Below are 25,743 nucleotides of genomic sequence, written 5' to 3'. Positions count from 1 at the left end.
AAAAAAAAAAAAGAGGACAATTATTTATGATCGATATTTCCACACCTCTTTAATTATAAACATTTTCAATCAACTTGAATATTTCTTCGAATTTTACGTACAACTTACAAAAATTACAAAAATAAGATGCTAAGAAAAATGATTTATTTGTGGCATGAACAAAAAAAAATCAATAAAAAAGAACATCAATGGCTACTTTGATAATCATTTTATTTTTATACCCTTCTATCTTTCTTATTTCCCGTAGATTTTCCCTTCATCTCTAAGAAGATTAAAATTAAACAAAGGAAAGGAAATGGTGATTGAAGAGAGGGAGCTACCCCTTTCATTAAAGAGTTTTCCCCATCTTTGCTATTTGCCTTTGCTTAGAGATCAGACAAAGATGTGCCTGGATATCAAGAGCAAATGCCAAAGAGCACAGATAAAGAGGCAATGAAAAGATGACAAATCTAGATCAGGTTTACGGTTACACCCATCATCTGCACAGAAACTATTTCTTGTACGGTGACAACTCAAGGCTGCTTAGGGAAATAATGGTACTTTAAGTAAAAAGCTCTAATCAGCAGACCATGTTTCTGTTAGGATATATTAGTGTTATGTGATTACGACACTTGTAACAGATTGTGCATTTAGTTTATTAGTTAGTTACATGTATTTGGCTCCTATATAAGTCCAAGTGTAATGACTTCCTGAGTAAGAAATCAATACAACAATACATTCATCTCTCTCTCTATCCTCTTACTTTCTCTCTCTAGTTCTTGATAATTGTCTCTGATATATCTGTATAAATATTAACATGGTATCAATGGCCGGATCAGCTCACGCTAATCTATTCGATCCTTCTGTTGCTTCCACTTCTCTAATCTGATATAGCCTCTCCGATTTCAGCTCCATTTCTGCTCACGATCATGTTCTCTCTCTGTGCGATTGACGAGCTTCCTTCTCTCAATTTCTAGGGTTTGCTGCAAATTGGGATCTTTGACGTTGTGTTGAAGATTTGCTGCACACCAGGTGTTTGTTTTTTTGTCTAAGTGACAATTTCCTTCGAAGTTTGCAAATATGGTAACTGCATCACAATTTCATATTCTTCAATCTCTAATTACTGCTCTGATTACCACAATTTCTACTTTTGTGAATATTAAGCTTCATGATACGAATTACTTGAATTGGCAATTTCAAATGCAATTATTGTTAGAAGGTCATGGAATTTTGCAGCTTGTTGATGGCTCTAATCTCTATCCTTCTTGATTTATTGTTAATCCGAGTGAATCTAGTATAGTCTTTGGTGATCCTTCTTCTCAAATTGAGAATGATGCCTATGTTGTTTGGAAAATGCATAATCGAGCATTGATGCAACTGATTACTGCGACTTTATCACTTGCTACCATTTCTTGTGTTATTGGTAGTTCTAGTGCCCGTGATCTTTGAAATAGATTGAAAGAACAGTTCTCTACTGTTTCAAGAACCAACATATTTCAAATGAAATTTAATCTACAAACTATTAAGAAAGGGTCAGATTATGTGTTTAAGTATTTGCAACGAATTAAGGAGGCTCGATATTACTTGTTTGCTGCTGGGGTTTACTTTCCTGATGAGGACATTGTCATATTGCCACTCAATGGCTTGCCTTATGAGTACAATGCTTTCCGATGTGTTATTCGAGGCAGGGAAAGTGTAATTTCTCTTAAAGACTTTAGGTTTCAGTTACTAGCAGAAGAACTAATTGTGGAAAGCAATGTATCATGTCAGTTTTTGTCTGCCATGGTTGCTAATACCAATACCATTTATGAACCTATGTCTTCCACTTATTCTACTCAATCTAATCATGGTCATGTGACATATAGTTCATCTGCTGGATCATCTTATGGTCAAACTGGTGGTTTTAGGCAGTTCAACAATAATAAGCAGAAGGGTAAAGGAAAGTTCAATCAAGGTTATAGGTATCCTACACCAAGACAATAGTTCTTTAATCAGACTCATGTCCTACCTCAGGTGTTCTTGGTCCATCTCCAACTGTGCCTTTTGCTCAATCTGTTTTTTTGTCAATTGTGTAATGTTTATGGTCCTACTGCACCATTTTGCCATTCCAAGACAATGGAGAAATCTAGTTACCATATTTGTGGGAAGAACAACCACACTACTTAGTTTTGCTTTTACAATGATAAGGATCTTTCATACATTGGTCCACAACAACCATCCATGGCTCAATATTCATATGCTCCTTCAGCACCTCAGTTTCCTTCTCAGCCTGTAATGCAAACCATGTATACAATGATTCCATCTTACTCTTCAACCTCTATACAAGGAATGCAGAATATGGTTCAATCATCTTCTCAGGCATCTTCATCACAGATTTCTCCACAATTTTGGCTTGCTGATTCTAGGGCCACGAATCACATGACCACTGATCTCAGTAACTTGTCTTTAGCCTCTCCATATCCAACAAATGTGACAATTCAAAATGTTAATGGAAAAGGTTTGAAAGTATCTCATATTGGCAGCACTGTTATTCATACATCAGTACATCCTATCAAATTAAATTCTGTTTTATATGTGCCCAAGTTGTCTCAAAACCTATTATCAGTACATAGAATTTGTCTTGATAACAACTGCTGGTTGATTTTCTATGCATTTTGTTTTTGGATTTAGGACAAGGCCACATGGAGGATCATCTACAAAGGGCTATGCAGTAATGGACTTTACCCCATCCCATCCATGGCCAAACATCATTCTTCTTATTCACCGAGCAATATCAAGGTTTCTGCATATCTGGGACAACTTATCAGTTCATCTCTTTGGCATAGTAGGTTAGGTCACCTTACCAATACTATCGTTTCTACTATGCTAAGTAAAGCTAATATTAGGTGTTCCAAGGATGATGTACCAATAGTCTGTCATAGTTGCCTAGAAGGGAAATTTACTAAACTGCCTTTTCAATCTAGTACTTATCAATCTCAAATACCTTTTGAAGTTGTACACAGTGACATTTGGGGTCCTGCACCATGTATTTCAATTGATTGTTTCAAATTCTATGTAACTATCATTGATGAATGTACTAGATTCTGTTGGGTGTTCCCACTTATAAATAAATCAGACTTTTTTGATACATTTGTCTCCTTTTATACATTTGTTCAAGCTCAATTTTCTGCAACCATTAAGACTTTACAAACAGATGGTGGGGGAGAGTGTGAAATCCAAGAATTTATTACCAAAGAAGAGAAGTATTTGAAAACTAATTTATCGAATAGGTCTTTGTATGAAAATAGTAAGAATTATTATATGCTCGTAGCATCTTGTATAATTTTTTGGAGTTCAAATAATTGTAAGGTTAATCATGAAGTCGATGTTAGGTGGCAACCATTGAATGGCTAGGTGTGTGCCACGTGGTGACCAGCCAAAAAGACAGTGACCATATTACTAGTATGCATGATGGAAGGTGATTAGGTATTAAATAAAAATGTAACGATTAATTATCACATAATGTGTCCTATTTTAGATTATTATCTTTTTCTTTAGCAGCCACGTAGGTTACAGGAGGTGGCTTAACAATGCCATGCAATATGAGGTAGTGTGATGTATTAGAAGTGAATAAGCAACCTAGTTGCTTAGTGTTCCAAGCTATAAGCGGGACGTTTAATCCTTTATTAGGTTGACACCTTCGACTTTCCAATGAGATAGGAAGCGAACCTTTCAAGTACATCTGTAGCCAACTATGTATTTTCTATTATTTTCTTTACTTAGTTACTAAGTTCAGAAACCGATTCCGTATAGTATAAATAGGATTCCCTCCATTTCAAAATAGAGAGATTAGTTGATATTTACTACCAAGTTTAGATGGCATGCAAAGCTTGAGGAAGCATGCAGTGCAGGCAACGTAGGGAAGAATATATAGAGAGGGAAAATGTATATATTTACATAAGTATAAATATAGAGAGAGATTAGAAAAATAAAGGAGAGTAGAAAAAATACTTCATGATTTAAGAGTGATCAAGGAACTGGCTTAAGTATGTGGACAGCTAGCTATTCCGGTAATGACATAGATCTTTGTTTTAGCTTTGGAATCCAGGTAGGGAAATAAGGCAAACCTTTACGGAAATTGATTTTATTAAATTTCGTGAAGTGATCATGTTCTGATCTTTTTTGTTGATTAATGTGGTTGAATAGTAATGGGCTAATTGCTTAAGTTAAGTGTTTACTTGTTATTGGTTATGGAATTATTGTTGAAATGTTATTCATTGAGAATATACTATGATACATGTGGAAGATAAATTGATATTATTTGTGCATCATTCATGTTAATGTGGTAAGAATTTCAGTATTCATATTGGAAGCATGGAAATGAGGGTAGTTAGAAGAGATCTTGTGTAGTTGAATCTATTCATTGTGAAACCAGTTCCAGGCGAGCCCGATGTGCACAGAAGAATAGGATATCGACGGGAATTGTCGATGTGGGTGATTTGGGCTGAAGATCAATGAATTAGATAAGATGACTAGCAAAAGGGGTTTATGAACTTGGGATATAATACTAGGGTTAGTTTCTATAATAGAACATTCGAACCATCTCTACAGGGGTAAAATGCATGGTATGGGACGTGCAAGTTTGCGGGTTTTATTATATAAATTAACGGGGTAACTAAAGAAGGTTGCATTGCATTCATGCATCTTTATAATTGTTGTTTTGATATTTGGTTATATGATTTCATGACACTTAATTTAATATTATCAATTTACTGCGGTAAGGTTATGTCCCTACTGAACTGTTGAAACTCACCCCTATATTGTTATGCAGGTTTACGAACTAGACATTCAAGAGGGTAGGCATGGTGAAGTTAGAGTAGAGAAAGTTTATTCATTTATTTACTGTAAGTTGTAAAGAATTGTTGATTTGTTTAAGAATCATGAATTATTTTAATAAGAGGAGCTTATTTTCTAACCCGTGTTAATTTCCTTTTAATTATGTAGTTTTTTAACTCACGTTTCGGATTCGGGTTGAAGTTTTTATTATCAACTCGGGTCCGGGGCGTGATAGAGAGTACATAAATCATATACTACAAGTTTTTCTGAAGGTTAAAGGGGTGTTACATCAAATTTCTTGTCCATATACTCCTAAGCAAAACGACCTAGCCGAAAGAAAACATAGTCATCTTATAGAAACCACAGTTACCCTGCTGCAATATGCCAAGCTTCCTTCTTATTTTTGGTCATTTGCTTGTCAGGCTGCTGCCTATTTAATCAATATGATGCATACACCAGTTTTAAAACATAAGTATCCATTTGAGTTACTATTTGGTACATCTCCTGTCATTACTCATCTTAGAGTTTTTGGGTGTTTGTGTTTTCCTTTACTAAAGCCTTATAACACTTCCAAATTATGACCTAAAACTACTAAGTGTGTTTTTTTGGGGTATGCCTGTAAATATAAGGGCTTCATTTGTTATGATGTCTTGAAGGGTAGGATATATATATATATATATATATATATATATATATATATATATATATTGCCATGTTGTGTTTAATGAATCCACATTTGCTTACCAACAATTGCTAGCTCAGTCTAACAAGTGTTTCATATCATGTGAATCATCACCTGCATCTTCAGTTCCACCACTACCTAATCTTACCAATACTATTGTTCATCATTCAATACCCATAACAGTGGAACCAACACCATCTCCCATGCCTCAGCACCTAATTTCCACCCCTATAACCCCAGACTTTTCTACTTTGAATTCCACAGATGCAATATCTCCTCGGTCCATTATTATCTCAGCAAGCTCTTCCTCCTTACTCCATGTGGATCCTAAGTTCAGTCCTACTCAACTGCAACCAGTGTTGCCTATTGCTCCTTTAAATATGCATCATATGCAAACTCGGAGTAAGAATGGTATTATTAAGAAGAAAGCATTCCTCAGCACTCTCAGTGATTCTAGTTCTGTTGATTTATCAATGTGTGAACCTACAACCTATAAATCTGCACTTAAGGTCCATGTTTGGTATGAAGCCATGCAAGAAGAGATTGAAGCACTGCATATTCGGGGAACTAGGAGTTTGGTTCCATTACCTTTTCAAAAAAACTTAGTGGGCTACAAATAGATTTTCAAGTTTAAGAAGAATTCTGATGGTTCTATTTCCAGGCATAAAGCTAGATTAGTAGCTAAAGGTTTTAGTCAAGAACCTGGTCTGGATTATGGGGAAACTTTTAGTCCTGTCCTCAAACCTACTACTATCAGGTTAATTCTAGCTTTGGCTTCACATTTTAAATGGCCGTTAAGGCAGCTTGATGTTAAAAATGTGTTCCTACATGGCTTGTTGCAAGAAAATGTATATATGGCTCAGCCTCCGAGGTTTTAAGATCCAAATCATCCTGAGTTAATATGTAAATTGTACAAATCTTTATATAGGTTAAAACATGAGGGCATGGAATGAGAGGTTCACCATTTTTCTTCCTTCTCTTGGTTTTGCATCCACTTATGCTGATTCTTCTCTGTTTGTTAAGCATATTGGTACTGAGATTGTGATTTTATTACTGTATGTTGATGACATAATTGTCACTGGTAGTGCTTCTTTCGTCATTCAACAAATAATTGACTCTCTTACAGTTGAATTTGATATTAAAGATCTGGGAAATCTGCACTACTTCTTTCGCATCCAAATTGATCGAACTGGTACAAGTTTTTTCTTGTCTTAGATGAAGTATGTACAAGAGTTATTACAGATTGCATAAATGGTTGATTGCAAGCTTTGTTATACACCATGCTTGCCTTATAATCGATTACTCAAGGATGATGGTTCTCCTTTTAACAATCTTGTAGCCTACCGAAGTATAGTTGGTGCATTGCAGTATCTCACTTTCACTAGGCCGGACATTGCATTTTCTGTTCATCAAGTGTGTCAATTTATGCAAGCCCCTATGGTTTCTCACTACATTGCAATCAAGAGAATATTGCAATACTTAAAGGGTAATATGACCTTTGGTTTATCCTATTCTGCTAGTGATTCACAATTAAAAGCCTTTAGTGATGCAGATTAGGCCGGAAACCTTAATGATCGAAGGTCTACAACAAGCTTAATTTTGTTTTTAGGTGGCAATCCCATTTCCTGGTCCTCCAAGAAGCAAAATACAGTGTCACGATCCTTTACAGAAGCTGAATATCGGGCTATGTCTTCCACTTCAACTGAACTTGATTAGATACAACAACTTTTTGAGTTTCTACACATCAAACTTCCAGCAGCTCCAGTTTTATTTTGTGACAATTTGTCCGCAATAGCCGTATCTTTCAATCTTGTTCAACATCAGCGTACGAAACACATTGAGATAGATGTTCATTTTGTGCATGAACGGGTTGCCAATCAACGTCTCATGGTTCAATTTGTATCTTCTAGGGAGCAGTTTGCAGATATTTTAACAAAATGACTTAGTTCTCCTTTGTTTAGGTCTCATTGTAACAATCTTATGCTTGGTTCATCCAAACATGAGATTGAGAGGGGATGTTAGGATAAATTAATGTTATGTGATTATGACACTTGTCAACAGACTGTGCATTTAGTTAGTTAGTTAGTTACATGTATTTGGCTCCTATATAAGTCTAAGTGTAATGACTTCCTGAGTAAGAAATCAATATAACAATACATTCATCTCCCTCTCTCTATCTTCTTACTTTCTCTCGCTAGTTCTTGGTAATTCCCTCTGATATATCTGTATACATATTAACAGTTTCCTCTCAGTTCCCATCAAAGGATCGATACAACGGTTTGAGTACCTCCTTCCTATACGCATAATGATAGTTGTAAGTACATGATATGAATGATTAACAATGGGAGATGAGAGGACAACTTGGCAAGATGCGGCATGCATTGGCTGCTGCGGCCCCAATGACATATAAAATCCCCTTTTTGAAATTTCATTTGACCTCTATACTAGCAAAGACAAATGAAATAAGGAGACTTTACTCAATATTTTTTAAATTGACACAAACCAAAATTATGTACGCCGTTTGAATGCAAACGCCTTCTTCACCTAGACTTCATATCTTCTAATTCAAAGCTTCTCCAGTGATCAAGTTCGGTCAAACACTCTTCATCCCACTTGGTTGTTTCACGGAATTCCAATCATATCGGTATTTTTTTCATCATGCGTTTATTGGGATTTTTAAGATTTTTGTACTAATTGATTGATTTGGATTGCCCAAAAAAAAAAATTATAAATTGGCAATTATAAATAAACGTATGATCAATTTTTGGAAGTTTCTATTTTATGACTCCATCGTTGGCAAGATTACCATCTCATATTTGGCAAAAACAGTTTCTGAATATTTAAGATCATGATAAAGGACCTGATGCATGCATGAAGTTTTGTTTTTTAATTCTACGTTACACCAGAAAGATGGTGAAAAATGAATGCCATTGCATTCGCTGCAACTATCAAACAGAAGACATGACAGGAATTGAAGGGAGATGTGGAATCAAGACCTGCAACCGATCCCATCAAAGCTTATATCCTCCAGAGTCCAAACATGGTAGAACACTATGTCCTAGTTTGGTACATACATAGGATAAGCAGTAGGATTGGATTAGTTTAAACTTGGAATATATTGACTGCAAACAGAAGAAAAAAGAAGGAAGAAATATTTTTCAAAAGATGTTCAATCTTATAATTAACGCTAATTAAGTATGAAGATAATTATAAAAAAGCGGTCATATATACTTTATCATTGTTTATCAGCTAAGCTCTTTTAGTTAGAAGTAATTCTCCAGAAAATTTTGAGTTTGACTGTTGCTTTGTCAAGTGATATTATTAATTCACGTATCATAAATTTATATACATTATTTGAAATGTACACAAATTTTATAACATAAGTGGATTAATAATGTCATATATAGTAAATGATTGTCGCACCGAAAATTTATGCCTATCCCACCTGCATGTGATTGACCGACGAAAATCAACTTAATTGTCGAATTTTATGTTTGGCTTGGGGTCCGACAAAATATTTTCTGCAGTCCCTACTGTTCAAAAGCCAGGGAATTCCCAACAACATACCTAGCTAGTAAAATAACAAAATAGTAGAAAATAATTGAATGGAAATTACCTTGTCATCCTCTGCAGGAAGATGTGCATGAACATGTTAATGCGGGTACACACCTGATCCTGATATGGGCATTTTCTTCAAAACAGGACGTGCACAATTTCATCACAAACGCCATATTTAGAAATCTAAGCAAATCCAGGAGAAAAACCACCAGAATAAAGTCCAAGTATGTGGTTAGACAAGACACTCTCACGAAAGAACGTGCTCTCCTATGTTAAGAGACCATTTAGCTCAAAATAAGTAGAAGGAAGTTGATTTCACACATTTTTTTTAATCGCTCACTACTTTCTTTATTTTTAACAACCAGACGAAATAAATCAAACAAAACTATACAAACAAGACTAAACAAGAATATATAAGAAAAGAAAAAAATATCTTTATAAGAATGTTTACTAATCACGTGACCAGACTAAGATATTAAATTTTGGTTCTCCATATACACACATGCGTGTGTGGAGTCTTGTGTTACTGTACAGAAAGATATGAAGTGGTTGTCCCTCAATTATTCACCACAAATTGATAATATGAAATATAAACCCTACAATTTTCACCCAAAAAAATATATATAAATGCATATGTGTGTGTGTATCAGATTCTTTATGGAAAGTGAATTTCATTTTTTTTCAAAAAATGAGGATTAGGTGTAAGGCTCACTCTATATCGAACTTCAACGATCCGAACCGTCTATTTTGTAAGTCTCGATTCATAGATCATCCTTACAAAAGTTCAATTCAATCCGAAACCATTTACTTATTTAATTATCAAGATAAAATTTTATTGTTTCTTATAAAGCAAAGTATTCGTTAATTTCTTTGAACTCAATTAGATGTCTTAAACATTTTCGATTTAGCTAATATTTTGTAAGGATAATCTATGAGATGCAACTTGAAAAATAAACGGTTCGAATTATTAAAATTCGATATAGTTTGATCTCCACAACTAATCTTCATTTTTATAAAAAAAATGAAGATCTCTTCCTTTAAAAATTTCATATATATATGAATCCTACAACCAATCCCTACACATGTACGTGACTGGATTTGGGGTCCGGGACCCACTTCACCCATTGGCCCCTTGATTTGACCTTCACAAAGACTGGATTTGGGGTCCAGGACCCACTTCACCCATTGGCCCCTTGATTTGACCTTCACAAAGACTGGATTTGGGGTCCAGGACCCACTTCACCCATCGGCCACTTGATTTGACCTTCGCAAAGAATATCAAGCCCAGGTTTGTAACTGTCTGTATTTTTATCCCCCGCTTTCACTTCAGAGGCCGAGCGTTTCGTTTGCATTTGACACCTTATTTTAATACGATACTAATCACTCGTTTAAATTTATTCTACAATGTAATTTCATGATTTGAATCATTCAAATTTTAGGTTATCAGGTCAAAATCATTCTTACAAAAATTCAATAATATCTTAAAATGATGATCGGTTTAAATTGCAAAAAATATTGATCCGATGTGTGTGTGTGTAAGTGATTCAGTGGATTTGCAACGAGAGACATGCAAATACATGTCACGACATTGCATGCACCAACGGGTTATAGGCTTATAGTGTCACTTGCTAAGATTAAGATTATGTATGCTTCATCTTAATTTGATTAGAAAAGTAGTTTTTTAGTCAAAATTAAGGGAGCACCACTTAGTTCGAAAGAATAAATTGTTAGCAGCCTAGCCCGCTATGTACGTAGTCAAGTATGGTTGTGGAGTCAAGTAAACATTCGGGACTATCACGTGATACGTAGGCAATGACGATATCAGTTGATTAAGCCCTACGAATATATGCATGCATGCAATTTGTAGACCAGATTATGTACGAACACAAGCTCACATTCACATGTATCGGTTGATAATGTCCTAGCAATATATGCATGCAATTTTTTTATTCCATATTGATATTTGGAATTATATGTACTTTATCATCCATCTGTACATATTCCAAATACAAAATTGAAGTTTCTTGAGTAAAATTTGCTTGTCTATTTCATGATGACTTTTGTGATATCTTTTGAAGGCCGAGTCAGAGAGTTTTCAGTGTCTGATCATTTTACTGGTACTCACACCATATATATATTTAAATGGAACAATCAACACTCGGTTTGAAGAAACAAAATTCGACAAAAAAAAGTTAACAAGTGCTGTAAATGTTTGGAATGTGGATCATGACCATCATAATGTCCATAACCTCTTATCTTAATGTTTAGTAACCAATGCTCTATTTGTATTAGTATTTTGTAACTTATGGGTTAATCCCATCATTGTAAGCCAATAAGTAAATGCTTATCAAAGATGAAATATATAAGTTTGGAGAACATTTTACATTGTATTTCCTCTTCTCGTTTCTCTCCACAATTTACTTCATAGTTTTATAACATGTAATCAGCACAAACCTTTAAGATCAGCTAAAGCTCTTTTGAATTCGGTATATTTCTTCCTTCTTTTCTTTTTCTTAGATTCATTTACTAATTATCTTGCTCGCATACGAAGGTTCGAAATGATGTATTGGTATTAGTCAGCTACTACGACTAAATTATGTTCATTTTTTTATAATATACTTGAGGGTTAAAGGATCCTCATACCTTGCACGCAAACAAATACTTGAGATGTATTCGTTTTTATAACTACTTAAGAACCTGAAGTTCTTTAGTCATAAAAACCAAATATAAGAAGCGAATCTCAATTTCTCCTTCCCAGAAACTGAATGTTCCAACAATTTATTTTATCACAATAATGTTTTACTTTTTTTTTTAACCAACGATAGTATCTACATTGAAAGGAAGGGAGTGGACTTAGCCTCATAATGGGCTAATAATAATGCGGTTCAAATTCGCCTTTGGCGAGAATTGAACCTAAGACCACTCACTTACAAGTAAAGAGAAATACCACTAATACTAAGTGACAATAATATTTTACTTTTATTGTTACAATTTAATTCTTTGCTTTATTCAATATTATATAGGCAAGGACTGGAAGTCCAACACACATTTCAAAATTCTAGAACATGAACCTGTAATTCAAACACCAAATATTATTTTTGATTTTATATAATTACTAGAAATCAAAGTTTGATATCTGTTGATACGAACCCAAAGTTTTGATATATGTTAATATGAACCCAAAATTCGTAACAGTTTCATGGATTCTAATAATATGAAGCCGCAGTTCATAGTTAAGCGGGTAAGAATTAAAAGCACATGCAATTGCAAGATGTTTTTTTTAGATAACGTTCAACCAAAATTATTTGGGATCAAAGATCAAATTTTATACACCAAATTAGTCTCGGAAAAGGAATATTAGTCAAAGCATGATGTTTGAAAAAACCCTAAACATGAATTGACAATGAATTTATCAATCTCATTCAGTTTGCTGTACTCGGCATATTTGAAAAATCTCAATTTAGTATCTTCCCTAAAAAGAATGATTGCAAGCTGTCGCAATTGTGAGAAAAATATATTTCTCAAATTTAAAGATATCAATATGTAACAACAATTGAAACATCACTGGTGCGAGAAGGGTAGGAATAAAAAAGGGTATTTTACATTTTGTACATTTAAGTTTGGGTGCAATTGCAACCTCATTTAACATATTTAAAATATTTCAATTTCATACATTTACTATTATTTCATTTCAATATCGTACAATTGTCTTCACTTAACAAAATAAAAATATCGTACAACTGTCTCAAGTTCTTTTAGTATTTTCGTTATCCGCCTACGTGGACAATGAGGACCCTTGTAATATCTGTCTACAGACCATTCCTACCTCCGCTCCAATTGGACCGGAATCCGACGCTCCATCAGTAAAGCCGAGTCGCTGCTCTGTCCCTCCCTTCCCCACAGCATTGAACACATTGTCACACATTTGTTATAAATTGAAATAAATAAATAGATGCTTTGTAACCAATTCTCTAATTATTGTATCTAATACTTTCTAACTTGGGTTAATCCATCAATGTAAGCCTATAACAGATGCTTATCAATGATGAAATATATAAATTTGAAGAACATTTTATATTGTCTTTCTCTACCCTCTCTTCTTCTCATTTCTCTCTATACACTGTTTCCATGGTTTATAACAATAAGAGAGATGACTTATACCTCAAGCCGTTTTCAAATTTGTGTATAATATTTTTCAATTTGTAAGAATTAAAGGAGCTCACGTGCAATATGGTGATGATATGTTATCTGTGCATAATTTAATTTGATTGAGAAGTGCATGTAAAACGACTACAAAGAAAATTAAAATAAGAACATTTGAATCCTATTTTGTCCTTGATGTTGATGTAATTTTATTCTCTAATAAATACATAATTCACCATCTAGTGGAAGTCGATGACTTATCTAGAATTTCAGAACCCGTCAATTCAAATTAAGGAGACGGAAGTCACGAAACCAATACTCTTCCGCGTACACACGTTAGGCCAATTAGTAGGAAACTGTCACTTTGTTACATTTGGTTGTATAAAAGATCAGTGTTTATTATGTCGTTATTATACTATCATTGAGTGGTTGTTATGTTATTGTTGAGTTATTAATATATGATATGAATATGTTATTGCTACTAAAACTAATCATTTCAGCAACCAAATCTAAAAAATTGATCATTCTTGCTAATTGCCCAAAAATATAACATGATATGACAAACTAGTGTATGATATCGCTAGGAATAACCAGACTTAACTAGCCCCGTATCCTGAAGGCTAGTTCCATCTCCTTCGAATACTGTCTATGAAATAAGATGCCAATGCAGCAATGCTATACGTTGACCCCCTTAAACACGAGGTCACTTGGCTGCTTGCTTAATTAGTTTGGTTTGCAGCGTTATTTGAAGGAACATGCCATGCACACCTTTATATTAATACAGTACTGTTATACATCCTTTAAAAGCGGTTCCAGACTAGGGGTCAAAGAACTTATGAACTGATCATAGTTAATCCAAATTTAGCATTAAGGCCACACTAGTCATTAGTCAAGTAACGAAATTGATAAAAGTTGAAGTTTCATCATAAAACTTATCTCCATATATAAGAAGTAGTTCATCTTATTATAACAATATGCAAAGTTTGGTAAACTTTCACATTCTGCATCCTTTGGTGTGGTAAATTTTCAAGCTTACCTCATAGACAACGAAAATTAAGTGACGTGAAATACGTGTGGCCATTGGACTTCAAAATTAGGTACCAACATGGTCTGACATCATAAAATCAATTAATTATACGTAGAGTAATATTCCAACTCCTTATAAACACATGCAAAGTTTGATAAAAGTGGTACGTACCACCTAGCAGGCTAATCAGTCAGAAATAAGTTAGTATCTAATCTTTTGAGTGGGATGATCATATATATATAAATTTCTAGCTAGCTAGCTATAGGTTCTAAGTATAAAGGCATATCTAATCTCGCTATAGATAGGTCACATTATGCATGCCAGACACCTATATCATCGCACGATCGATGATAGTTTTCATTCGTTAAAGATATAAATCTGTTCCCTTGCAACTAGGTCTAGGTGGACGCAAAAAATTACTAATTCAAAATTGTTGTTCATCCACTCTAGCACTTTGCCAATTTTGGTATACCTGCAAACGGAAGTTTTTTTCAATGGACTATGAACACGGTTTGGTACACATAGTAATAATACAATTGGTTGGAAACTTAAAAAAAAAATAAAAAATTCAATCAATTATATTATAACACTTGTTATACCGAACAGTATTTCGTACATATTGAAAAATTCCTCTCACAAATGAAACATAATTTTTTTTAAGTAACAAATGCAAGATAATTAGGAAACAGGGAAAGCTATCAACTAACTAAATTAAGCTCTTGATCTTAATTTATAATTCAGTTAATTTTACAATTCCTAACTTTGACAGGAAGCAGGTGAGGCTGTGGTGAATTAGAGATTAGTGGTTATGTAGATATTAGTGATAACTACCAAGTCACCAACCTTAATGTAAAACCTTAAAAACTCAGCCCGCATCATTAGCTAGGACTTTCCTTGATAATTTCCATTCGTTGCCGGGAATATTAATTTAAACCCACGAGCCCGTTCAAGTTTCTCTTTTAGTCTTTCTTTCTCTTAATTTAATGTATATGAAAGAGGCCGCACAAATTTCAATTATGTATAAGTGTTTTATGTGACAGATGAGGTATATCAATCATTTTAGAACCGTCGAGAAAGTCTGATTGAGTAATTTTTTCATTTGAATTTTCCTATTTTTTCTTCACAACTCTCCTTCTCATCAAACAATGTTACACGATGATATATATGAATCATATTATTTTCTAGGTCACTCTTTAAATATCAACTTTTTCAAAAATTAAATCAAATTTGAAATTTTTTAGTCTTTTAATGATTATCCAATAAATAGACAATTAACTATGTAATTTAATCAAAAACTGAAATTTTGACAACATTAATCAAATGTTACACTTTTCTAATTTGATTGACTTTTTTGCACAATTGATCCCTAAAGAGCAAAACAAAAAGTAAATAAATTTGATCATGGTGCAACATTGCACAATGAAAAAAAGAGCCGATATTGTTGAGTGATAAAGTCCGGCTAAGAAGATTGGTAGCAGCTTCGTAAAAATACTACATAAAAATATTGATAAAATCAAATTAAACTTTCAACTTTTTTTTTTCTGTCCAGTTTAAAAAACTATTACGACAATTTACTGTCAATAGTCAAAATTCATTTTGATGAAAACTTAGAAATTGATGTTTGCTACTGATCTATCATTTTCACCCGGATGTATTTAGTCAAACCGAGTGGACAACGAATAGTTATTCTGTACACACTTTCCACATCCACAGTATCCCTCTAACTCTGGTTAGGTCAAAATATACATAATCTATATAAAACAGACCCCAAACTTGGAAAAGTTATTGAAATAATAACATAATTAATTAGTCTAGTTGGTTTAATTTCAAGGCCCATCACTTTTAGGATAATCATGATCATGATTTGAATTTGAATATATACATTTTTTTTTATCATAAACACACATTTCCTCGAAATGGCCTAATTAGTCACATGGTTTTTCCTCTGCAATGCATGCTTCGTGGAAATGGAGTTTTAGGGTTCTCTAAATTTTCATTGTCTCATTAGTTCTTATGAGTCTGCAAGTCTTATGTTTCCGTTTGGGAGTCTCTTTTGTGTCTCTTTTTTAATTTGCTTAATTTGTTGACATGTATTCATCTACCCATAACTAAAACTATTAACTTTTAATATATAAAATAGTAAGATAAATAATATTCTACCACCCTAACTTTGGATTATGTAACAAACTCATATTTCATATTTTAAACATTACAGTGTCATACATCAATTTACGGTTCATTGCAATGTTATATCTCTGTTAAATTTTTTGTCAATTTGATCGTTAAATGATGACGTGGCAAGCATGATGCCCACTTCCTCGCCCAAATTTTTAAAAAATAAAGGGTAAATTACATTTTATCACCTCAACTTTGGATCACATAACAAATTCATGCATCATCTTTTGAACATTACAATGTCATACGTCATTTTACAAATTCATTACAATGTCACACCTCGTTTCATTGTCTGTCAATTTGTCTGTTAACTACTGAGGTGGTGGCGTTGGGCCCCGTCCCTCGCACACTAAAACTCCACGATGTTGACTTGTCGACGTTGGAGTGTGGCTAACGTCATTTGCTAAATATATCTCATTTGTTGAACCACTGGGTACAGGTACTGGCCAAGTTGTTGAACCGGCTAGTGCAGCTCTTTGTCCTTTGCTCGAATTCATATTCACATTGACATTGGTCTATGTTCTCTCTTTCTTCAACGCTGGCTTCTCCTCTGCTTGGGAATCATTCCGTCCTGGCTTTTCTTCTCATCCGACTTCCTTTTCGTTTCCTGTTTTCTCTATGTCTGAATCTCCTGCTTCGTATGTGGATCTAGAAGCGCGCTCCAGCTCTGATGACTAGATCGGCGATGTAGACGGCGCTCATTTGGGACGGTGACGTTTGATGCTCGTTCTCTTTTAGATCTACATCGAACCCGTTGACAAGCTTCCATTTCTCTAATTTTCGAAAGTTGCAGTCGATCAACAGCCCTAAATCAGGCTCAACCTCTCATCTTTCAATCCCACTTCGGGCGTAACTCAAAAATTTAAAAAGTTTCAAGCATCAAGTTTTTTTTTTTTTTTGTTGTGTTTTTTTTTTTTTTTTTTTTTTTTTTTTTTTTTGCTTTGAAAATCTTTAGGGTTCAGATTTCATGAGGGTGAAAAAAAAAGGGAAGAGGGAAATAGCTGGGGATAGAAGCAAGGGAGGGAGCCACGCGGCGAAAAACCAGAAGAAGACAAGGACGCTGGGTGGACACAGGATTGGATATATTTAGCGAACAAGATTAGCCACACTCCACCGTGGACATGTCAATAGCGTCGAGTTCAAGTGGACGAGGGAGTGGGCCCCTGCACCTACCATGTGAACAATTAACAGATAAATTGACGGACAAAGAAACGAGGTCGAACATTGCAGCAAATTCGTAAGTTGATGTATAACATTACAATATTAAAAAATGAGGTATTCGTTTGTTATATAATCCAAAGTTGAGATGGTAAAATGTAATTTGCCATTTTTAAAATTTGGACGAGCGGGTGGGCTCCGGGCTTGCCATGTCATCATTTAACGGCCAAATTGACAGAATATTTATCGGATGTCTAACAATGAATTGTAAGTTGATGTACGATATTGTAGTGTTTAAAAGATGAGGTATGAGTTTGTTATGTAATCTAAAGTTGAGGTGGTAAAATGTAATTTATCCAAAATAATAATAAAATGACAGATAAAACAAACTAACACCCGCGCCACTCGTGACTTCCTTCATCCATCTCGCATTCCACGACCGCAATTCTCCACATCAGTCCTCTCCTACAGGCTACACCGCATCCCTTCAGGCACATATATATTACTTGTCGCCAGATATTCAACCATCGTGTCCTTATTGCCCCAAGTTTTAAGATTCGGATAATGAATACAATATTTCTCTCCCCCTCACCCCAAAAAAATTAAAATTAGAAGATGAGTGATTCATGAATCTTATGCAATAAATAAAAGAAAGAAATCAAATTTAAACACATAAAACACAATAATCAAACCAAGTTTGACGAGAGATCAAGGAGAGGAGGAGGAGGTGGTGGTCACGACGTGGTTGAATGAAAGTTGGGCAGCGAATGGGGATGGAGCCGACGGTAAGGTGTTACGGATACCGAAGTTGTGTAGGGGATGTTGATGGTGTGTTGCTCAGTTTATCTTTTATTTTAATTTTGGTTATTATTATTTACTATTAATTATATTATTATAATCATTAAAAGTTAAAGGTGTTAATTTTTGAATTAAATAGATAAACACATGTGAACAAATTACAGAGAAGACATACATGAGATATCAAAACGGGAATAGTCGACCCTCTTAATAAAACAATCATCTTAGCAGTCTAGAGATTACAGAATAATCTTAAAACACGTGTTCTGACTGGAAAATCTGAACATCCACTACCAGACACATGGGGAAGTTACAACTTCAAATGCATGGCCGGATGGCCCCCAACCCGTGGGGAGCCTAAATTATTACATGTGGTCTAGCATGCCATAACATCCACTTATATATAAACTATAGAATTATTAGAGAGACGAATCAAATATCTACTTCTAACAATATCGATATTGTCTTAAATTTGGTAATTACCAAATGTATAATTCGTTAGGTATAAGGTTTTATCACAAAATGTCTTAGTATTAGTTTGAGCGAGGTTAGAATATTTAAACTCTTATTTTCTCATAGATACAGTCGATATGAGATATTTCAACATAGACACGGTATGGACCCTAAACCCAAAAACTTAGTTGGTATGAGATTCAAAATTGTTTTTAAATTTTAATAATTAAAAAAGAAAAAATATCCAACGACAACTCCCCATGTATTTAGAAATTACTACCAAATTCAATTGGACACATCAAGATATCCAAATAGAGGGTTGGAGGAGAAGGAGACGAGAGAGAAAGATAGGAGAGAATAAATTCAATTGGACAGAACAAGAGATCCAAAGAGAGTCGGAGGAGAAGGAGAGGAGGGAGAGAGGAGAAAGATAATACAGAGTGATTCGGAAGGGAGGAGAGAGAAAGAAAGGAGAGGGGAGAGAGATTAGATAAAGAGCTAGCACAGAAATATCGGAAGTGAGAGGCAAGGAGAGAGAAAATAGTGGTTTGAAGTTTAAGGACTCTAAAAAACTCATTTTTTGTGTTTTCTAGAAGTAGACTAATTTTTAAGTTAGTTTTGAGTCTAGTTTTTGAAAACAATTCAGACAAATAGGTATTCAAATTTAAAAATGTAAAACTTAAAAAAAAACAAAAACAAAAAAAAGAGTCTAAAAAGTTGGATTCAAATAAAGTACCAAACAAGTTCAAAAATATTTGAATGTGTATTTTAGATTTCAATGAAAAGGATACCCGTACGAAACCTAGGTAAATTTGGTCAAAACCAACCAATTGAAGTATTGAACTAAGATTAATTAATTAATAATAACGTTAATAGTAATTAGGGAAAATATACAGTACTCTTTAAAACCGGGGAATTGGTTAACTGAACGATAATGTAATTACGTTTATGCATAACATTCTACCTAGTGTACAGAATTAAACTTATTATAGTAATAACAATGTCTTTATGTATCATATTAATTTATTAACTATAATTATGTTACATTTTATAAATACAATGGGTTAAACATAATAATTTGGTCGAACTCGACGAGAATCGAACTTAAAATCTTTTACTTATAGATGAAGATGAATACGCTAGACCATAGTACTAATGTTCATTATTAATATGCAATATTGGACAGTTAACTTTGACAATTTTATGATATAACTTTATCTTTTTTGTAATTCAAACGTTCAATGTTTATGCTTAAGATCATATGGTAGCTAAGGAGCTTAAAAATGACTAATGATAATGTGTAATTACATGACGTTCACTAATAATGACTTATTTCTATTTGTAACGTTGTTAATGGTGTAAGAATCAAAGTTAGTTGTGTAATAGACAATATCATGTATAAACTTACTATTATTATGTAACATTTGACAATGAACTTTGACGATTATATATTAAATTAAATATTATTTAAACAAATGACCATACGTTTTTCTTTTAGAAACAGAGTACCATAGAATTTCCCCAAGTAATAGGCTTTAGATATTAATTTCCACCCTGAATCATGAAGCTCCAGAAACTCGTACTGTCTTTGCGGAAATGACAATTTCTTTATGAGAAATGATCAGGGGATTTTCCCACAAGTGTGATATTCTATGGTTGATGATGAATAATTTTTGCGGAAATGACTTTTTTATGAGAAATTATAAGAGGATTCTCCTATAAATATAATATTTTATAAATTATTTATCACATCACAAAATATTAATTTTTATGTTAATATTATAAAATATTATGCTAGAAATATAAGGAACAAATAATCTATAAATTGTCTAAGTTTTAAGAGAGTCCTTATCCTTCTCTTTCTTTATTCATCTCACCACTTCCGTGCCACTTACGATACGATCATACGACGAAAGATTCATGGCAGCTCGCAGCCACCAAGCCGCCACCGAGCCGCCTCACCCTTAAATAATTCCAAGTTTCCAATCAGAAAAGAAAACTAGAAAACCGCCCCGCTATAAACCACATAACAAAAATCACGTATATATCACCATACGCTCTATAAGTTAAATCAATATTTTCATCACTAAACCCCCCCCCCCCTCTCTTCTCTCTCTCTCTCTCTCTCTCTCTCTCTGTGATGGAAAATTACCCAACATTCTTTTCTTCATCCACATCGCCTGCTCCTTCTTCCTTGTCATTGAACATGGGAAACCCAGCTCATCATGCTTACAATAGTACTGATCTTCGCCAATTCCAAAGTAGTAAATCATCGAATGGGTTCTTAGGGCTGATGTCAGAGATGGGGGCTTCAAACAACATGATTAAGAACAATTTTAGTTCTCAGGGAAAAAGCGTCGGAGGATCTGGAACTAGTGCGCCAACTGTGAGATTAGGGATGAAAAAAGGAGATCAGAAAAAAATAAGAAAGCCGAGATATGCTTTTCAAACAAGGAGTCAAGTTGATATACTTGATGATGGATATAGATGGAGGAAGTATGGTCAAAAAGCAGTGAAGAACAACAAATTTCCAAGGTATGTACATACAGGTAGCTAGCTTCTTAATTAGTTTTGTTATGAATGATATAAATATATATATATATATATATATGTATATGTATCAATTCAATTGTGATCAATATATACGTTATAGCTCCAAGCCTTCTGTTTCCCTGATCAGCTCTTAGCTAGGCTGCTGAAAAATATCTGGATATTTATGTAAGATGATCGGCAGACAAATAATCTTGAATATAATCCGAAGACAATATAGCATGTGTATAGTTGTGTGAAGAATATATTCACAAATGGTATGGAACTTTCTTTAGATAAATCATGCATGTTCAACTCATGTTTGATTAACTACCAGGTCATCCGTTATAGATCATGGTGTCCTTTCGCTTCTTAAATCTTGCAATTCTCTCGATGGGCTTGGTTAGAATGTTCACTTTACTACTGTTTAATCCTTGTAGTACTAAAAAAGTATTAAAAAAAAAAAAAGATCTATAAACTGAATAGATAAGGAATTGTTTCTGTAGATCGAGTTATGAGTACTAATAAATACGATCCCAGGCAATTTTGGTTTTAGAGTACTAATCTTGGAGATTCAAGCAGTTAATAAAGTTAAAGAAGCCCGAGCTCAAGTAATTGAAACTAAGAAGCTTAACAATGCAACATTAATTAGAGTGGCAAAATTTGTATAAGGAGTTTGCCAGTGCAGTCAACTTGTTCTTGATATTTGCTGCAGCTGCTGCTTCTGAGACTTCGTATCATAATGTTGAGACTGAACCTCATATTGGAGAAAGATGAGACCTTGCATGTTATAAGGAGTTGAGTTAATCCCTATATTGCCAATTGGTTAAGATATGGTGATAGCTCAACATTTTTCAATAAGGTCACTGAGAAACATTTAATGTTATTTAAAAAAAAAGGAATTGTTATTAGCATTCCAAAAATCTCATTTTACACTCCAAACTTTCTATAATTAGAAAAAAAAATGTACTTCTAAGCAACAATTCTTTTAAAAGAATTAAATTCTGATACATCAAGGGGAAAAAAGGAACTGGTCTAGATATGATCTGCGTCTCTATTAGAATATTCTGTTTGATGATTTGATCATGTTCTGATTCCACATAAAATCGAGTCATTATCTTCATGCAAATGTTTGGATTCTTCAACTGCTCGTATATAGAACTAGTGCCCGGAAAACATTACTATATAATACATATTCCAACCTGCATAGAAATAAATCCATTAGTTTCCAAAAAAATTAGCAGTTAACTTGTGTATTTGTTTATTATTTCTTATTTTTTGCAGAAGCTACTACCGATGCACGCATCAGGGCTGCAATGTGAAAAAGCAAGTTCAAAGGTTAACGAAAGATGAAGAAGTCGTTGTGACAACTTATGAAGGCATGCATTCTCATCCCATCGAGAAGAGTACTGATAACTTTGAACATATTTTGAGCCAGATGCAAATCTACACTTCATTTTAATTAGTTATATGTCAATGTGCACTGCTTAAAGAGACATATGTAATATTTTACATGCAAGCTGTAGTTTGTGAATAATTGTGTAGTTTAACTTGTAACAAAAATAAAATGTACGCATACGCGTCAGAAATTTAGATTTCACACTATTAATTTCAGGTTTTATTCTATCAGCTCTTACTTCCTTAACCTACTCAATTTTGTTTGTTTACCCTCTAATCCTATTCACATTTAATTTTTACATGCACTCCATCCAATTTCGATATTGTTTCCAACATAATTTGTTTACTCTATCCCTCTTGATTTTTAGGCTCCCTCACACACACACACACCCTGTGAAACTCCGTACTTTAAAATAATATGTGTTTATTATAAGTTTTCTTATATCATATATACACATATGTATATGTGTATGTGTATGTTTTCTTTGAGTTGATAGAATCTTTAGCTCTCTATTAATCCCTTTAAAAGCTTCTTGTAGACTTTTATGAGTCGGTTGAGGTGTTGTGGCAATATGTAGTCATTATAGACTTCCACCTAAGAACTTTAGGTGATGACTATCTCAACCTTCCTAATTAATTGGACGTGTGTTGTATTATTCTATCTCCACCATTTATAGGCAACCCATTTATAGGGCAACCGTTTGTCAATCCAATGTCGACTTACATTACCACGCAGCACCTTGTAGGAGAATTCATTTGGTTTGATCTGTAGCCACCCAAGCCAACCAATTAGAGCCTAGTGTTGGCCGCCTCTTTTCCATTATAAATAGGAGGACTGCTCCATGGTTTTAGGAGCAATGCTTCACTTATTACATTTTTTATACCATATTTGTACCGCCTCTTTAAAAGGAAGTAGGGTCCATCAACATATTTGTGTTTTATCTCTATTAGAGATGTGATACAAATGTAGTATGAAAAATATGGTAAGAGTAAGATTTTTGTTGTTTTAGAACGTGAAAATGAAAGAGACTGCATGAATTGCATGCAAAGTGAAAGTCACCTATATACATACATAGTTCTAGCACATGTGTGATTGTGTAAATCATTAGTAGATTGTATTTAGGATAGTAGAAGATCATTTCCTTTTAGGATTGTATAATTAGGCAACGAATCCTCCTTGATTTACTATAAGTAAAGGCACAAAAATTGAGGAATAAAGCACATAATTCCTCAAGCCTATTCTCCGTCTTTCTATCTCCTTTGCCTCACCTCTCTCTCTTTCTCTTAGATAAAATAGATCATAACAATTTTAAATATATATATATATATATATATATAGAGAGAGAGAGAGAGAGAGAGAGAGAGAGAGAGAGAGAGAGAGAGAGGGAGAAGAAAGAGAGCTTAGTTTTAAGTGAGTTTGTTAGATTGTTGGTGGGTTTGTTTTGTCAAGATTCCAGGTATCAATTGAGGTGAGTGGTTTATGTAATGTGTTCTAAAACTTCTTGTTTTACGGCACGCTTAACTTTGTTGGTGGGTTTGTTTTGTCAAGATTCCAGGTATCAATTGAGGTGAGTGGTTTATGTAATGTGTTCTAAAACTTCTTGTTTTACGGCACGCTTAACAGACATATTATATATTATGCTCACTGCACGACAGTGATTGTTGCTTAGCCCTCACCCTTTTATTTTACATATGATTTATTTGGCAAGACAACGAGCTGAGATTGTGTTAGATGTAGGATTTAAGAGCTTTATTATTGTTCTGCACACTAGTAAGGATTTTTGGATTATTTGTATAAGAGGAATTTTTATCTTTAATTTCGTATTATTTAAATTACTTTTATTCACGCACCAGGCATAAGGTTTAATTTTCAACTAATTTTGGGTCCGGTGCGTGACATGCACACCTCAATCTGAATGCCGCATCCAAGACCTTCTCCATGTATAGATAATGATGTTGTTATCCCCAAACACTTTTTTACTTCTCACACATCTCCTGTTAATTTATTCCTATGATCTTCTTCAACTCATTTGATTTGAAAGTCGAAAATTGAGAGAAGTGTGGGAAATAAATAGAGGTGCGTGGATAGCACCATCTGCTTAGATAATTGTTAACTCTAGAAATTACAAGACTTACGTGGCACACATGCAGAGTAATTTACTAAGCTAACTGCATCCTTCTTGTGAATGCGGGTGCACCAACTCATAATCGAGTTAAGTCGGGCAAGTAGAATAGATGTAGTGATGTGGTGGTGTGGTGTTGAATGCGCTATTCACTTTTGTATTAAGAAACTACTGCCAAGAAACAAACTTTTCAGCCTAGAGTTCTCGAACTTGAAGACAAGGTTGCCTTTACTGTGAGGTGATAGGATTTTTAGTATCTACGCAAATAGGGTTAAAATCACTAAAAATACTTGCAAGAGTACAAGGTTGTTATAGTATAAATAGCTCAAGCAATGTCGTTTTCCACAAGGATTGAATGAATAAATTTATGAAAATACCAAATCTTAATTAATTATTTGAAAACAAAGATTGGAAAATGTTAATTTTGAATTTAAAAATAATAAAAACGAATTTAACTAAAAAGGTTAAAGAAATTAGCAAAGTAAAGAAAACTAAAGAAAACGTTTTGAAAACCAAATTGTAAAAGCCTAGGGTTTCGTCGTGCCCTTAACAATCCTATGCAATTTTATCAATTACTTATGAATTTCTACATACATGTTTTGAAGGTTTGGTTTTCCTAATACATATTGTCTTTGTGATGTTCATGCGAAAACGTATATCTAACATGCAATCCATCTGTGATGTTTAGATCAAATATAAACATGCAAGACTCATTAAGCTTTGTGAAAATCCTTTGAAAAACCATGCAATCCTTAAGAGCGTGATGTTCGCCTTAAGTGAACTTACAATTACTAATCACAAGAAGCCCTCCTCAATTTCAGGGTGATATTCCAACAGAAATAACATCAAATTACTTGTCTAAAAACCCTAATGGTCGCGAATTACTAAGACAATTAGATAGTTTA

General features: G+C 33.9%; 1 protein-coding gene across 1 annotated transcript; it reads left to right on the top strand.

Moving 5' to 3' along the window:
• The first annotated feature begins 20,874 nt into the window (after positions 1–20,874).
• On the top strand, positions 20,875–22,949 carry WRKY75 (WRKY DNA-binding protein 75). Its single transcript, XM_068471848.2, has 2 exons — positions 20,875–21,323; positions 22,602–22,949. The coding sequence occupies exons 1-2, from the start codon at positions 20,929–20,931 to the stop codon at positions 22,777–22,779; spliced, it is 573 nt and encodes a 190-aa protein (XP_068327949.1). The 5' UTR covers positions 20,875–20,928; the 3' UTR covers positions 22,780–22,949.
• The last annotated feature ends 2,794 nt before the right edge of the window (positions 22,950–25,743 follow it).

The sequence above is a fragment of the Pyrus communis genome, chromosome 16, assembly GCF_041283825.1.
Source record: "Pyrus communis isolate YQ-2024b chromosome 16, ASM4128382v1, whole genome shotgun sequence".
NCBI classification, from domain to species: Eukaryota; Viridiplantae; Streptophyta; class Magnoliopsida; order Rosales; family Rosaceae; genus Pyrus; species Pyrus communis.
Note: the sequence above shows the minus strand (reverse complement) of the source record. Positions and strands in the feature narration are given on the sequence as shown.

Bases quoted from the DNA above. Each gene is read 5' to 3' on its own strand.
- WRKY75 (XM_068471848.2), top strand. From the start codon at position 20,929: ATGGAAAATTACCCAACATTCTTTTCTTCATCCACATCGCCTGCTCCT. The intron at 21,324-22,601 runs GTATGTACATAC...TATTTTTTGCAG, and splicing joins AAGAACAACAAATTTCCAAG to AAGCTACTACCGATGCACGC.